The 18,343-nt window shown below is 38.0% G+C and overlaps 1 protein-coding gene and 1 long non-coding RNA gene across 6 annotated transcripts in view; one reads left to right on the forward strand and one right to left on the reverse strand.

Moving 5' to 3' along the window:
- Positions 1-2,577: 2,577 nt before the first annotated feature.
- On the reverse strand, positions 2,578-16,009 carry LOC142158956 (uncharacterized). The gene is made up of 4 exons (XR_012692884.1): positions 15,743-16,009; positions 13,805-13,935; positions 11,338-11,477; positions 2,578-3,702 (listed from the first exon to the last, which is right to left on the reverse strand). It is a non-coding gene; the product is annotated as an uncharacterized LOC142158956 (long non-coding RNA).
- Positions 4,488-18,343, forward strand: part of GATA6 (GATA binding protein 6) — a 32,077-nt gene continuing 18,221 nt past the window's right edge. Inside the window, exons 1-2 of one of the 5 annotated variants that reach the window (XM_075213407.1) lie at positions 4,488-4,544; positions 15,688-16,591. In XM_075213407.1, coding sequence (XP_075069508.1) covers positions 15,733-16,591 — 859 coding nt within the window. In that variant the 5' untranslated portion in view covers positions 4,488-4,544; positions 15,688-15,732. The other 4 variants (XM_075213403.1, XM_075213405.1, XM_075213404.1 and 1 more) reach the window with 4 other exon arrangements.

The raw sequence follows: 18,343 nt of genomic DNA on the forward strand, positions 1-18,343 counted from the left end.
TAAACATATATTCAGTAGGCCTTAGCTCTGCTGGCACCCTCTGCAACTTTGACCTCAACCTTGGGTGAGTGCGTGTGTCCACACATGCACTCATCCAAGGTCGAGGTCAAGGACACAGAAGCGAACCTTCGACTTAGCCAAGAGTAGATCATTGGTGACTTTAGTGAAGATAGTCTCGGTGGGGTGTAGAAGGTTGAGAAGATAGTGAGGGGAGAATCGCCTTTCAAGTATTGCTTAGCATTCCGAGATATGTGCTCCTGATTGCAATGTTGACACTTTTCCATATGAGAGTTATGACACAAAATGTGGCAGAACTTATAATATACTATGATCTATAAATATTATCTACTTCATATGTACATGAGAAGAGAATTATTTCCTCTACATTTATGTAGTGGAGGCATTTCTCTGAAACCCTTATACTGATGGGTAACACGTCATTCTTTTGTCAGTAGATAATATTTCTTGCCAAAACAAATAAATATTTCTAACTTTATTGTGCATTTTCATGGAAAATCTTCATTGACACCAACAACTGCCCACAGCTTCAACATCCCCAGTGTTATATGCTTGTGTCAGGAACACACAGGAATTCAAATAGTCTGGTTTGATACTACCTATTGGAGAGGCCTGGAACCTGACATGAGGTAGGTATTCACCAGGGACCACCACAAGGTAGGGGTTTAGCTGCTATCCTCACATAGGTTGCGGCCCTCGATATAGAAATCAGATGTGACAGGCAGGTAAGTGGTATCAAGAGCAATTATAGAGGACAGGATGAATGGAGATGCCAGGTATATACTGAATGATGATACCAGGAGGAATATAGCGGATTGCTGAAGATATCAGGAGTAACATGGATTGCTAAAATGCCAGGAGTAAAGTGGATTGCTGAAGATACCAGAAATACACCGGAATAGATGGGCAGCACAGTGGCCTAGTGGTTAGCACGTCTGCCTCACAGCACTGGGGTCATGAGTTCGATTCCCGACCATGGCCTTATCTGTGTGGAGTTTGTATGTTCTCCCTGTGTTTGCGTGGGTTTCCTCCGGGTGCTCCGGTTTCCTCCCACACTCCAAAAAAACATACTGGTAGGTTAATTGGCTGCAATCAAAAATTGACCCTAGTCTCTGTCTGTCTCCCTCTCTGTCTGTCTTTGTGTGAGTGTGTGTATATATTAGGGAATTTAGACTGTAAGCTCCAGTGGGGCAGGGACTGATGTGAATGAGTTCTCTGTACAGCGCTGCGGAATTAGTGGCGCTATATAAATAAATGATGATGATGATGATGATGATGGAATTACCAGGAATACATTGGAACGGGAGATTATTATCCAGAAACCAGTGGTATAGATGGAATTATCAGGAATACACTGGAACATATGGGATTACCAGGAACACACTGGAGCAGATGGAATTTCCAGGAACACACTGGAACAGGAAATTATTACCAGGAACGCACCTAGCAGTCTGATAGCAAAGCAAGAGACTTAATGAACTAGCACCATATTGCAGCCACAACGGCTTTAAATAGTGTGGAGGCAAATAGGGAAGGAAAAGGCTTATAAGAAACGGGCATGCCGGTAAGTAAACCAAAATGTCCGGTTCACGAGAGCTTGCTTATGTGTGCTCACCAGATAACTCTTTGTATCATATACTTTGCTGGCAGCTGTTTGAGAAAATGTCATTTTTAGAAATATTTTTTCCAGTGTCTGTTTTGTAATACTGATGCATTTTGGAGATAGTAGCTGTGATAAACAGAGGAAGAGGGCTCTTTTATATATTGAGTTTCAGCAAGGTCATGTAATATCCATGGTCGCCCCTTAAACTCCATCCACAGCCCAAAAAAATAAAATTAGCAGGATGCATTATATTGTTATGCTTAAATAGGAAAAAAGCAACAAATCTTAATAAAATAATGTTATAAGCTCTGGAACCAAAGAGCTATAATGGAAAATGCAATTCAATCTTAGCAAGCAGTTATAATTTTTTTATTTTATTTTAATGCCAATTAATGTGCAACTGTCTGTATTTTAGGCAATTGACAATAAATATCCATGCATAAATATAAGTGATTATTTATATTCATTTTTTTACATTACAATGTCCAGATTTATATAATAGGCTTCATGAAGAGTTGGACGTAAGTCAACAGCTTTTTTGAAACTATGCATACACAGTAGTCAAAGATTAGCAGACTTATACCACTTTCATACTGTCGCCCCTGCAATATCCCGGGTTTTTGAAGCCGGGTTTTTGCAGGGGCTCGGAGTGTCCCAGCTCAGAAACAGCATTCATACTGCACCTTGGACCCGGGAATTTTCCCGGGTTGACCCCATTCATACTGCACAAGTCTGTGCCCTGGCAATTTGTGGGAGTCATCACCAGAGCAGTTTTCATTGGCTGAAAGCTGGAATATGAAAAAAAATTCTCTCTCTCTCTCTCCCTCTCCCTCTCCCTCTCTCCCTCTCTCTCTCTCTCTCTCTCTCTCTCTCTCCCCTATGCAACTATGCAGGCAACCCGGGTCCGACCCGGGAATTACGGTGCAGTATGAATGGGGTATAAGTGAATGGGCCTGTATGAGTGGGTATAGGAGGGAAAAATGGAAAATAACAAGTCTCTTTAGTAACTCGACGATTTTTCCATGATTTACCAACTTCTCTCTCTCTCTCTCTCTCTCTCTCTCTCTCTCTCTCTGCACCATTCATAGTGCAGGCAACCCGGGTCCGACCCGGGAATTACCCCTCGATAAATCCCGGGTTGAAGACCCGGGTTTTTAGACCCGGGATTTTTCACTTGTACCATTCATACTGCACCAAGACCCGGGTTGTTTGAGCTCGACCCAGGAAAAACCCGGGATTTTGGTGCAGTATGAATGGGGTATTAGACGCACCTCCCCCTTGCACCTCTCTACACTTACAGAGGTGAAAGTAGTGGACGAGCATAGTAAAGTTACGTACTATGCCGAGGGGGATGTAGCTGCAGCTGGCAGATACTGTCGCACAATTCAGCACACTCCTTCTTGCAAGTGTCAGCTCCTTCAAATTATGAGATCCCACAAACGTATTTGAGGATATACTTTACCGCCCAGTGGCCACCGTAGGGTTTACAGATTTAACTAAGGCTCTTGTTAACTGATCGGGTGTATACAGTAATCAAATAAAGAATTCGGTAGACAGAACACCATCTCTCTCACTGACGCATTTTGTTTGACTCAGTTAAGCTTTCTCAAAGACAAGGTAACATGCCATAATGCCAAACCAGCACTAGGTTTGTCCGCACAGGGCTGCATTGCCTAGGTAGATTGGGCCCGTACAAAAAAATTGTGTCACACTACACTATTTCCTGTGAGATCAAGCGCTTATATTTGCACCATTTAATTAATTCTAACAGAGTAGCCCTCTGGTTAGCATGGCAAGATGCTATTAATTGCAGGATGAGGAATTACTCATTGGTGGTGCTAATCAATGCTCAGCCTTTAACCTGGTCACACACACCATTTGCCCAATATAGTTGCTGATATTGCAGCATCAAAATAATCCAATCAAAATCAATGGACCCAGAGATGCCGGAAGGGACCCAGTTGTCTAGCCCATTCCCAAATGGACAGCGATCCTGTTGGTCAGTGCTCAGATTGAGGGTCGGAATCGGCCAGTGTGTGGTCAGTGTAACTTTTAATGGAATCAATGGGGCTCTTTTTTAGCTAAAAAAAAAAGACATCTTGTAGTGAGAAAACACTTTAATATACATATATATATAAGACAATATAATAAATAACTAAAATGTAAAATTAATATAAGCTCTGATGTTCCCTTCCTGTTATGAGTTACATAATATGTAAATGGAGGTTGCATGAGCCATATTTAAGCATAAACGTTCAAATGAATTAAGGAAGTTGTCCAAATGTGACATAAACAAGACTCTGAGGTGAGGTTTTTACTTTAACTGGCCATGTGTATTTCAGTCACAATACAAATTTTACTAAATATTGCATAATGGGCCTGATGCTGAGCTGATGTATGTTTGCTTAGTGTAAATTCTGAAAATTTGCACTGAACATGCCCACAAGTCCAACTCATCAGCGCAACTAGCACTTTTAGCACTCAAGGATCAGTTTGCCATCCAACTGAGACGGATCTCCCCCTTGCACCTCTCTGCGCTTAGAGAGGTGGAACGGGGAAGGTTGTGGGCGAGCCTAACAATCTAAAGGTGTGTTCACACTCTTTTTACATGTTATGCTGAGTTTAAAGCAACCACAGATGGTCTCTAGGAGACTTATCTTTTGTGAGTGCTTTCTCCCGGTGCAACAGACCTGGCTCTATTGAAAAAAGAAGTAAAAAAATAATTACATTTAAATAATAAGTGTGCCACCCTCCCAAACAGCTTAACCAACCCGTGTGCTGTTTGAGGGGGGGGGGGGGGGAGCACGATTTTGGGTTTTTTCTGTCTACATTAATTAATTTATTCATTTATTTGTTTACAGGGCCGCTGCAACAGATACAATTAAGTGTATCATGCACCCCGCCCCATAAGGCAGATAAAGAGGTATGTTTGTGCAATTTGTACAGTACTCCCTTAGGATGTGAGCTCATATGAGCAGGGCCCCTCTCCCCTCCTGTCTCCATACCTGTTCTTCTACTCCATCTTCGCTCATATGTCTGCCCGGAGTTCTGAAGTATTGGTACTTTGTGTTTATTGCTCTGTACTATGTCACCCTGTATGGTCTCCTGTTTGTATTATGTACGGCGCTGCGGAAACCTTGTGGCGCCTAACAAATAAATGATAATAATAATATTAATAATAATAATAATACTCTACGTTGTACGGATCTTAAGATCTGTGAAACTTGGAATCCTGTGTAAACTACAGGATGCAATTTACACTTATGATTTCAGTGTAAATTGCACTCTACATCAGACCCAAAGAGAGCACGCACATCTACATGTATGCTGAGTTGCATGCATCTGACACTTGCACCTACTAATAAAGCAATGAGCTACTGCGCTGAAGCAGCCTTCTGCCTCAGCGCAGTAGTTCACTGCTTTATCCATTTTTAAAAGAGCGCACTACTCTTTTCTACCTCTGCAAAGGGCCTTCTTTTCTAATCCATTTAATGAATTAAATAAATATTTATGCATATACCCAGCACCCAAGGATTTATTAGGAGAGCAATTATTTTACTTGCGCCTACTAAGACCAGGTAGGAGGAAAGGCGGAGGGAGGGGGTGGTCTAACAAATGCAAAGTACAGTAATGACATGTTCACACAAATTCAGCTGATGCAGACCAGCACAGTGATCCATATATGCCAGGACTAATAGGGGGTCGCTTCTGATTGGATGATTGAGAATTCATCAAATAGGTGCTTTCTTCATTGACTGTGAATATATCAGAATTTTGTGGGCGTATTTTTAAAAAAATCTTTTATACTTTTATTCGTACGTGACAAAGGAATATTATATTTGCTGTATTATCGTAAGCCTAATAGCGAATATTTTGTTTACTATAAAAAATAATGCTAACAAATATTTCCTGTGCTTATGACCTGGTTGTGTGTATGCATATGTGGGTGTATGCGGGTCTGACGTTAACCCAGAGCATATGCTACAGAGACGGACGCATCTTGCCATATGTACAAGTTAGCATTTGACTGTAAATACGCTATTTTTATGGCTGGCATTTTATTTTTAGCATAAATTTCCCCCAGCATGCTTCCAAACTCAGCATCAGGTCCAATGTGTCTACTTATTTAGACCATGAAAAACAAATAAGTGCAGCTGCACCTATAAAAATGTGCAGCAAGGATGCATATTACTGCATCATAAATGATGCTGACCGAATGGACTTATTAATAACGCATTGTAGGCGTTTGCACACTCAATTTGTGGTTTCTCTCTTTTGCGCACAGTGTTCAATTCACTGTACTTTAGTTGGCTGTAAAATGAGATCATCTGAAAGAGCAAGGCTTTGCATTATGGGAGATACAGTTCAGCAACAAATCGTGCATACTCTATATACTATTATATATTTGTTTATTGTTAACAAGAAGTTTTATTACATTTTCAATATAATATAGGACAGGAATAGGGGTCATTGGATCCCACAATGCATTCAGTGGGCAATGTATATCTCTGTGGCTGTACTTCCCATTTGTGTGTGTGCTAATTCCCCTTACCCTCACCTGTTTTTCCCTTACCCACCTACTCCCTTTCTTTCAATATTTTGCAACCCTTTTTTTGATCAAATATATTAAAACAAAATAAAAATGATGCTTCTCCCTAAAGTATTTTAGCATAAAACAGAAGGACTGTTCATCAACATTTATTTATATAGTGCCAGCAAATTCTGTATCGTTTTACAATTGGGACTGTTGACGACACAAAAATAATTGACAACTTCTCCAGTTTAACTCAGCAATGATGCAATTTTATTACTGTCCTGGTTTTCTTTTTATTTCTATTATGTCCTAATATTATAGTAGTTTCTTCTTTGGGGTTCTAATTTTCTTAAATGACTCTAAAGCTTCATTCATTTGTAAAAAATAAAAAACAAAAATTGCTCACAAATGAGAATCTCATATCTATAACACTACAGAAATGTGTTAAGGATAATAAAATAGGTTAAAAACTCAATGGTGTAGATTTAATTACCTACAAGGTGATACAATAGACCTCATTTAGAGTCGGACGCAAAGCCCGTTTAAGAAGTGTAGGAGTGGGAGTGTGCTGCAGCTTGGTAGGGTATTACGAGTGGCAAGCAACCCCAGTTGCGTTCCACTCGTAATACCCTATCGAGCTGCGAGCAGTTCCTGCAGTTAGCTAACACTTGTGCCACCTAATTCCTGCTGCACAGCTTTAGCCCTTTTTTGACGTGTGTTGCGTCTGCGCCTCACTGCATCTAGGATGTATTTACATGGTCACGCCTTCACAATTCCGCGTTCCGCCCATTCTCTCGAAGCTGTCGCAAGTATTAATTGCGTCCAAGATGCAGACGGAGATGGTGCTTGCTGCACATGCGTGTTAGTGTTTTTTTGTTGGATGCGCCTAAAACGGACTTTGCATCCGACTCTTAATGAGATCCAATATGTCTCTGGAACAGTCCACTGAGATACAACGTATAGGAATTTTTGCTAAAATCTCTGCTCAGAGATTTTTGTACTGTATTAGCAGGCAATGTGCTTGAGGCAATGACCAGTGGCACCTGGCGACTAATACCACTTTCATACTGCCGCCCCTGCAATATCCCGGGTTTTTGAAGCAGGGTTTTTGCAGGGGCTCGGAGCGTCCCAGCTCAGAAACACCATTCATACTGCACCTTGGACCCGGGAATTTCCCGGGTTGACCCCATTCATACTGCACAAGTCTGTGCCCTGGCAATTTGTGGGAGTCATCACCAGAGCACTTTTCATTGGCTGAAAGCTGGAATATGAAAAAAAATATCTCTCTCTCTCTCTCTCTCCCTCTCCCTCTCTCCCTCTCTCTCTCTCTCTCTCTCTCTCTCTCCCCTATGCAACTATGCAAAAACCTGGGTTGCACCATTCATAGTGCAGGCAACCCGGGTCCGACCCGGGAATTACGGTGCAGTATGAATAGGGTATAAGTGAATGGGCCTGTATGAGTGGGTATAGGAGGGAAACATGGAAAATAACAAGTCTCTTTAGTAACTCGACAATTTTTCCATGATTTACCAAAGGTTAATTGTATTTTATATTTTTATTAGTTGTTTGTTTGTTTTTATTTCTGGGAAGGAAGGTATTACATTCAAAGAAAGAAGATAGTAGTTTATCTAGAATGAAAATTAAATATGTATCTTAAAAGAGTTGGGCGCAATTCCTTTATTTAACTAAGCTGCAGAATCTGGGATTGACATTGTTAAAAAATTAAATGTTTCTTAATACATCCCTTCAGGGTGGAGTTCTTGTTAGATTATGATTTCATTCCCAAATTGTTCAGTTTTGATAATACAATGGCTAATGAATGACCTGTCAATTAAATTATATTACATATTGTATATTTCAATTCACTACTTTTGTATTGTAATGAAAGTATTCATTATTAGTTAACATTCAACCTTTTCTGTGTATATTGCACATATATAGTGGCGCTATATAAATAAATGATGATGATGATATAGATAAATATTTCTGCATACCATTGTTAAGGTTATATGTATTATGCAGTTTACTAAAACAGCAACCAATCAGATTGTAGCTGCCACTTTTTCTAGAATAGTTTAGAAAATGAAAGTTAACTTTAGGTTGGTTAGTGTGGGTTTCAGCACCTTTGTGCACATAGCACCATGTTATTAAAGAGATCCAAATGGTATATAGCACTGTGCTACATTGTCATCTTTAATTAACTTTAAGTTATATTTAATTAAGTTGCTAAACAATTGTCAGCATGGAATCATTTGATGCACCCATTTGCTGATTAGGTTTTTGTCCACTCAAACTTTTTCCTAATGCACAAAATGTATTCTCTACATACTTTTAAAACTCGTTTATATCTTGTTAGTTAAGGGTTAAATAAGAAATGACTTGTCATTGCCGATACGTGCAACGACTTTCCAAGCACAAGAAAGAATCAGACTAGGGAATAAAGTAGAAATATATCACTATATTAAAACAAAATATTACGGCTGAAATAGACTTTTGTTATGTACACAAGAGGTAAGATTTAATGTTTCTACTCCTGACACAAGTTTTTAGTAGAAGGAAGAAGGGTGGAGGTTTTTTTTTGTAAAATAGTTTTGCTCCACAAATATTTGAACCTGTTCAAAACCATACTAAGATTTCATACCAGGAAAGATATAATAAAATGGTCTTGTGCCGTTACACTCTTTTGCACATACATAATAGTGCAAGTGTATACAGGCTTTTCTTATTTACATTTTAAAATTGTTGCAAATGGAAATAGCTATCAGAACTTTATTTGTATTTGTCTGTATATATTTTATAAATATAGAGACTGTGATATTTTATATTATGACAAAATACATATATAGCAAAGCATGGCATTTTATTTTTAATCCCCAGTATGACAAATGTCACTAGTCATAGTATACTGTTACATCACCTTGCCTATCAGGACGTGTTCACATAGCACAATGCCACAACTTATACAAATTGACTTATCAGATAGTCAGTCAATAACGAATAAATGATTTACTGTTGGGATGGTAACTGAGGACTGACATTGTGATCAAGAGTTCCACTGTCTACAAGGTAGGGACAAACACTACAAGCACTATTATATGCTAAACTGTTACATCTTTCTATCTACAGCAAGGCAATCATTTCACGTATCCCACAAAGCTTTAGAATCATCCACACTGGGTCAGGACATACCTCATTCCTATATAAATATTAATATCTGGGTGAGGGGGGGCTCTTTTCCATAATGAAAATACATGAAAGAAAAAGGCAAAACAATGGACTAGTCAATCACTCATATCCTGTTATTAGTGTATTAATTAGTGCATTAAAAGATTCAACCACAAGTAGTTCATTCTTTTAATACACTACTTTCTTTTCTTTTCACTGCTTTAGTATTCTTTTATATTTCTAAGAAATGAGGTTATAGAGATATGTTTTTAATTTAATATGACTTAATAAAGGTTTTGACCCATAATTATTTAATTATCAATATTATAACAGGATAGGAGTGCTTGACTAGTCCATTGCTTTGCCACTTTCTTTCAATCATTTCACGTATGTAGTAATATGACAATTCAAATAGAAAAGTCACTGTTCTGTAGACCTATCAATTAATTAATTATCTATCTATCTATCTATCATGTATTTAAATCGTTAGTCCTGAAATTTAGTCCTAGAAGAGGAGGGATGCAGATTTGATTGATAATTCAGTATTTTCCCTACTGTATATAGCACGTGTGATATTGAAGTGAACTACAAGGCAAGGAGGAGGGGGAGACCCAGCGTGGAGTCAGCTCTCTTATCAGCCTGGCAGCAGTGTATAAAGAACATTTAAGTTATATAAACACAGCGTGGGGAAGAATGTTTTGCACCCCTGTCATACTGATAGCTGACAGGGTGACCTTTCTTACTGTAACCATCATTAGACTTGCAAACAAGGGATCTAGACTCAAAAGCTCCCTGGAAGCTGCCCTATATAGCAGAAAACCTATATATCTCTGCTCAGCGCTTTACATGTAACATCTGTAACTATGGAGCCTACAGTCTCCCTGTTCTGTTTGTTTATTTGTTCTACCTTAAAGACGAAAACTGCTAATAGGCGCCAAAAGATATGTTTGTGAACTAAAGCTCTATAGTCCAAATCTGTACAGAGATAAACTGCATTTAGGATATTTCATTAATGCGTATAGTAATAACACTGTAGTAGCACATAATCTAGTTTATGCTGCAAAAAAGTTTAAAAGCAAAATAAATAGACCCTAGATGGTAAGAATTATTAATATCTGGTGAAAACAAAATTGTATTGAATATTTATTTATTTTAGAAAATATTATAAACTATACACATATCGTGTGTGTCTCTGTGTGTGTGTGTATATATATATATATATATATATATATATATATATATATATATATATATATGTATCTCCTTCTCTCTCTTTCTCTCTCTCTCTCTTTCTCTCTCTCTCTCTCTCTCTCTCTCTCTCTGTATATATATATATATATATATATATATATATATATATATATATATATATGTATATATATATATATATATATATATATATATGTATATATATATATATATATATATATATATATATATATATATATATATATATATATATATATGTATATATATATATATATATATATATATATATATATATATATATATATATATATATATATATATATATATATGGCTTTCTATTTCCAAGCATGACTTTATGTTTTTTCCCGTGCAACTTAATTCACAAAGTCCAGGAATGGGAATTATTTTTATATTTAAATAGATTTTATTTCCCGAAATTTCATTCCACAAAACTACACACATTTGTCAGATTCCCTCATTTCTAAGTGGAATAGAGCAGTGAAGGTCCTACACATGTGCTAAGCGCTGAACAGGCCATTCTGGGTGCCGTGATAACAGATAATGTGATAATTTCACCACTCAGGTAGACTACACCAAAGGCAGAAGCGCCAAAGTGTCAATTACATTAGTGATCGCTCCCGCTGAGCTCTCTGCATTTATTATTCAGATCTGCTTTGGTATGGAAAAAAAAAATAACTCGCTAACATGACATTTGCCTGTTTTTTTTACATAGTATGATAATTAGGTAAACAGACAAGCTAATCAGCAGTAACTGTATGTGAATGTCTGGAGATTAAACCCAGGTCACCTCCAAGTCAGAGGACACTTTATACCAGATGACTTTATCAGTGGATGGATTATTGGTGGGCAGCAGACAGAGAGACGACAAATCTGCTCCATAGAACTTCCTCATCCCAAACTGGAGGCCAGTAGTGCAAAAAAGGGACCCTGTAGGAAAATGATTACAGGAACGTGCAAGGATGAGGAGATCTTACACATTACTCTTTATATTCTATATACGATAAACAGAAATAAAAAGCAATAACAGGTGTCTGAGAAAGGTGCATAATTGTGCACTTTTATTCTAAAATACATAAACTCATATCATGACATATACTTTATTTGTAAAGTTAAAAGTACCAATATATGAAATAATATTTAATAAAAGCTTAACCACTATACAGATAATACAATTACTTTAATACCAATAGCAATTTCTAAACTATGAAATAAAAACAATTGAGGTATTGAATTTTAAACAATAATTCACTAGTAATTCTTAAAGTATCATAACAGTTGTAGGAATTAGTGTATGTGGTGCTGAGAATAAAAGCATTTAATCGTGTGTATGGTACATTTTTATTTTATAGGGCACTTAATATTTAACAGTTTATACTGTAGACGTCTGGGATGTGTGGGTACATTTGCCGGCTATCTCAAGCTACATGCAAATAAAGGACTCCAGCCTGAATGATCGCATTATCCTTCACATTATCTTTCTTTTAAAACTCTAGATAAATCACCTACACTAGGGCCACATAAATTAACATCAAAGCGGCCTGTCGGCGTGTCTGCAGCTCACAGTCGCTGGAATAAATCCTGCACAGACCAATATAAATGTTAAGGGTTAAAAGGGATCCAGCGTTTAATCTTTTCTCGTTAGACACAGATCGCGGGTTAAAAGGGAATGTGTGACGTCATATGACGTCACACAACACTCTCTCAGTCTGAATATATAGGCGCTATGAATGATTCTGCACATTGACATTTCTGTGCATTCAAAATAAACGATACAACTTTTAAACAATTAAAGGATTCACGTTGGGATTTTTTGGGCATTTTCTGATAGTGTTATGAAGAAATATAATGCCTTATTTGTTTCACTATGCTTATATTAAGCATGTTAATATTTCTATATAGTCAAAATATTACGCATTTGAAGTGGTCTAGAACTAAACAAGCACACGCTTCTATATAGATGTTGGGAAATGATTAATGAAGTTACAGGCTTTTTATTCCATTTTCATGATTGTCCCCTTAATACAGGGATAGAAAACAATAAAATAAAAGCAACTTCAAACTAAAGATAAAATAAAACGTTTACCCTAAATAGAGCAAATCCATCATCTTCATCATGAAATTACAAATTATTTGGTCAATTACGTTTAAATGTAGAGAATTTTCACTCCAACCACCTGACTTGTTAATATTAGTCAAAATTGCTGAAATGCTTTTGTAAAAATTATAATAGGCTATCTCTTACGTTTTGTCGTGTTTTAACCTAGCCATATTTATCTAGTTATGGATATAGCATACATTGATATTTGGATAAAATTGTTAGAAAAAAATTTGTGCGCAACAAATTATTTTAGTGACACACACACAAACATATATATATATATATATATATATATATATATATATATATATATATATACATATTATTTTTGAACATAATCAAAATTATTTAAATTAAACACTTGTTTTTTTTTATGTTTGTCTGAAACTATATAATCACTGTACTTTATAAACTTTCCATTGTGATTACATCGAAAGCTATAGTTTTTATGAGTGTGTATATGTATATCACGTGAGGGTACAAATGTTATTTATAATGGTATAAAATTTTACTGTCATTTAAAATTAGCGTGGAAATTGTAATTAGGGTAATCACATGATAACAGATGTGCATTTCGGCATTGTTAGAAATGTTTATATCGGTTTAAAATGTAAACGAAGAATTATAAATTGCCCGATCCTGAGTTTTAATTTAAATCGTAGTCACTATGCTAAAGAGAACACCGAAATATATGCGATTTAGTAAATAAACACGTGCTGTACACATCCTCTGAATGACCGATTCTCGCGATTATATTTGTTGTGTCTGTTCTGTGATTGGACTTTTTTATAAAAATATATATGTATTTTTCTCTCTACACCCTTTACAAGATAGTTCCATTTTACTCACCTCTCACCTACACACAAAATAATATTATCAGCCTTTGGATTATGTAGAAAGGATTATTTTCTGCTGGTTATAACAGCTTGTCAGACATATATCCATGTCCCAAGGAGAAAATCGTTCTGTGCCAGCCAGTGGTGGTGACAGATCTACTACTGATAATATCAGCCAAGGGACACAGTCATTTTATTTCCAGTCACTTTCCTGGTAAGTACCATATCAGTTTGTCCACATCTGAGATAACCAGCAGCTGAAATGTAGTTTACCTATAGGTGTCAGGGGACTAGCAGCCTACAATTGTGACCTGATTTACCTGTACACAATCGGAGGGAGGAGCCTATCAGCAGTCGATTGCTAAAGCAAAACTAACACTCAATCCTTTATCCATTCTATTGCGTTATTTTTCTTCCAATAAAAGTGCATAAAAAGTCACCAGCCCTGGTTCTATAAAAGAGGTAACATATCACCTTGGCATATTTTTGCAATGGAAATATTGACACATTCATAATTATATGAACTTTGTTTATTGTACAGTATACCAAAAGTAATATGAACAACGGTTCAGTTGATTTGTTGCACAATTGTGGCAGATGTATTGGTGTATTTGTAAATATTTAGGTCTTTTTTAATGGCTTGTAAAACTATTATAAAAGCTGTGATCATTAGCCATTAATGTGTTTGAGAAGAGACGCGTGTTTTTGTGGCCCCTTGTTGGATAGATACACACACCCAATTGTGGGTTTTCCTCCCCGTGGAGTGTACATCAGTCAGCCTGTCTCTGCTGCCTGTATGCGGCCAGGGCAGTGTTTACAGTTTGCTCCATGTAAAGTGCTAGGACTGGCACCCCTGTGGAGATCAGTGTTTATTTAGATCTGCATGAATCCAATCAGCAGTTGCTGCAGTTTTCAGGCAGAGCTGTAAGAGGCGCCTCCTCCTTCATATTGTAGTATTACAGTTACAGGAGTCTACAGCACTATCCACCCAGACTTTTTACTCTGAGTTTGCCTCGCTGAATCTCTGGACTGCATCAGGACTAATGGACACAGCTCGGCAATAGGTTAGCGCATCTTTCTCTTGATTTGTATACCAACATTATGTGCCACAGGATGTACAAACAGGCTTAGGATAAGTGACTACAAATCGTGCCCTACACACAAACACTGGGAAAAGTTTCCGAGGCTGTGCTAGAGATACTGGTTTGTATAACAAGTCATCAACATAATTGCAGCGGATTTGTCTTTAAAACGTTTTTCTCAGCCGTATTGTAGCAGTCCAGTGAACCGGTTCACTGCCATTGGCTTCGTCCTGGGAATCTAGATGTTAAACGTTTGATAAAGCTGCCTATCTGTTGCACACTTGTCACTTTACTTCCTGCTAGTAACTCTCAGGTGAGACCTCAACTCACACCGGAGCCGTCGGCAATGTCAGTGTCTTGGATTGTGTGATGTTGGGGAAAGTGTTGGGTTCCTGTGAGCCAAGCGCTGTGCTGCGCTCAGAGGTTGAAATTGTTGATAGTGGAGATTTGCCATTTGCAAGGTGTGTTGCTTGGTTGAAACGTGTAACCGAATGTAAACCTTGGGAGGCCCTAAGTAAATGGTGCTGACTGGCACAGACCTACTCCTGAAGGTACATTGGCTTCTCCCGACTCTCCCCTCCCATATGACTGAGTCAGTGTGTGTGGATGTGAGCTAGGCACGGAACCTCTCTCCTACACCAGGGGAAGAGAGCAGAGCTTTCCAGAGCTGCAGGATATGGTATATATAGACCGTTGTACTCGCTGTCAGTGGAATAAGGAATAAGGGGACTCAGGACATGACAAGCTCAATCATAGATAGTGTGGCCCGTGAATCTTTGCTGTAAACTTAGTTTGGATTTTGCATTGTGCGCGTCTATCCTGACATTGGTTGTGGGAAGAACCTATACGCTTTGTAGTCTATTAACAAAAATCATTATACTTAAAGAAAAGGAGAGCATTGTCATGTGAAGCTGTTAAGCTTATTTGCTGTCTGATCCTATTATTTACTCGCCTTTTACATAATGCATGTCTCTGACCAAGTACCCTTTGTCTTGATGTAGTCGTATTAATTGCATTAAGCATTTCCAGCAATGATTTAATTGTATGCTGCACTTAGATGTACCCTAACCTTGTGCTTTTATGTTTTATTGTCTTTCATCTATGCGGGCTGTTTCTTAAAGGACGCGCGGATCCCAGTACCAATTTCTCTTCAGTTGTCGAGCTGGATGGACCTACCTGAGGATACCTGGTCCGATGTGAAAAGACTCGGTCTAGGGAGCTCTTTCTACCATACTAAAATCAAAGGGACTGACAGCTCGTCCTCGTCCCCTTCCTCCAGCTCACAGGGAGATTTGGGCTCCACCAAATCCCACCACCCTGACACAGAGAGGAACCAGTCTCTACAAGAGGGCAGGTCCTCTGCCCACCACTTTGGTGTTACTCATCTCTCCACCCTGCCCAACCCGGAAGATATCATACTTTTTAGGGATTTAGATCACATCAACAAACTCATCTTACCCAACAGAGACTCTAGGTTTAGCGCTTTGTCTGAACCACCTCAAGGAGATATGTACCAAACTTTGACCATCACAACAGGCCAGGGGCCCGTCAGCTACGATGGGTCCGCAGGAAGCTATATGCACTCCGCTGCCAGCTCTCCGGTCTATGTACCCACCACCAGAGTTGGATCCATGCTTACAAGCATCTCCTACCTGCAAGGGGGTGGACCTTCTCAGGGCTCCCACTCGGTGAACAATCACTCAGTGTGGTCCCAACCAGCCTCAGAGAACTCCTCATACAGCAACAATAGTCCGCATGCATCCAGCCGATACCACTACTCTTCTAGTCCACCTATGTCCAATGGAACCAACAGGGATGGTGGCTACAACAATGGCATCAACGTGAATGGCAGAGATCAATATACACCTCTGGCCAGGTCTCTTAACGGATCCTACGCTAGTCCTTACACATCCTATATGGCACCACCTCTGACTTCAGCCTGGTCTGCAGGACCATTTGACAACTCCATGCTCCACAGTCTCCAGAGCAGACCTTCACCTATCCCAGTAAGAGGACATCCTGGAGGTAAGGGCACCGAGTCTGGCATGCCAATCACATCTATGTGGCCCTATATTTTTACTATTGATATTTTATTATGATTATTATGTTTCTGCTTACTTCTCTATTTCAAAAGTGACTTTTGTCCCACATAGCATTAATATCGAAAAGCAAGTGATGGATGTCACTCTCTAGATGGTGGCTAGGCATCCTATCTTTGGAGTAAAATGGCGTGTTAGTGTGTTTTCTACGTTAATGATTAATCCACAGCTATGTTACTCAACGTGTACCTACCTACTTAGAAAAATGTCACTGTACAATGGCGTAAAACATGTTATGTTACAGTAAAAACAAGAGTTAGATACATATTTACAAAGGCAGAGTGAACTGTTTTGATAATGCTATATTTTAATCTATCAAACAAGGCAATGTTGAGAAACGTCATAACGTAGAACTGTCATTTTATAGGATATATCAATGATCTATGTATTTTATTATGAGCCATCTGTCTGTCTCTAGTTGATTGCAGGATAAACGTTAGACATTAGAAGCTAATGAGTTAGTCAGTGGTCATTCTACCTTATTTATTTTATGATGGAGACAGTAGCACGGGTTACTTGTATAAGGCCAATGGTGATATGTGTACGCTATTATAACTGTTTATAGTATTTTGATGATAACCTGATAGATTCTGTGTACCTGTGAAATAACTGGGTTACTCAGCATATATAACAACCTAGATCAGTCTTTGACAATCTGGGCCTCTCCAGATGTTGCAGAACTACAAATCCCAGTGGGACTGTCAGTCAGACTTCTAGTTCCACAGTAGTTGTAGAGTGAAGTACTGTTCTAAAACTTGTATGCTCTATAATAAAGAGGGGAGCAAACAGAAATGTAAATCTCCAATGACAGAGCATTCTTCATCTGTTCTGTTATCATGTCACGCCGCCTTATCAGATTGCTGAGACCACTCTAGTAAAATATAGTATCTAACATAAGGGTTGGATCGTGTTATCAGCCTAGTGATACCACCCACCTCCAACAGGCGATATGTTACACGGCTGAGTGCACCCTCACAGTACCTGCTGTCAGTGACTGGACTGCTAATAGACCACGTTATCTCAGAGGAACAGTTAACCACACAAGGCCTCTAGTCTACAAACTGAAAGCATATTATTGCGCTCACTGTATGTATATATATATATATATATATATATATATATATATATATAATTTTCATTTCTACAATTAGCCACATACAGCTTCTTGCCTGCAATAGCTTACACTCTAAAGGGGTCATAACACAATAGACTAGGCCAAAGCTCGAGACAATATATTCTATTCTGGATAGGCCTTTGTAACTAGTCCTGGATTTTAATAGTCAGCACATTTTTAATTTAAGCGTAAGCTAAAGTAATATTTTATTATAATACATAAAGTGGAAATTTTGTCAACATTAACTTTAAGTTTACATGAATTGTAAATATTAACATTAATGTCCCATCACATGGTATAAGTTTGAGAGGCTGGCTTTAATCGTAAACCACGACGTGCGCAACATTTGCAGTAAGGTTTCTGAAAATATTTTTACATTGCACTGATTAACAAGCTTATTTAACTACATTGTATCATTGTAAACGGCAATTAAAATTTATAAACAATTAAAAGCCATTGCAACAATTAAATCTTATAAAACAAAAATAACAAAAGCTAGCATTCGAGAAATGTAAACGCTTCAATACAGGGTCTCCGCACAAATACTTTTTTCTACATGTTATT

This window comes from Mixophyes fleayi, chromosome 5 (genome assembly GCF_038048845.1).
Source record: "Mixophyes fleayi isolate aMixFle1 chromosome 5, aMixFle1.hap1, whole genome shotgun sequence".
Lineage (NCBI taxonomy): Eukaryota > Metazoa > Chordata > Amphibia > Anura > Limnodynastidae > Mixophyes > Mixophyes fleayi.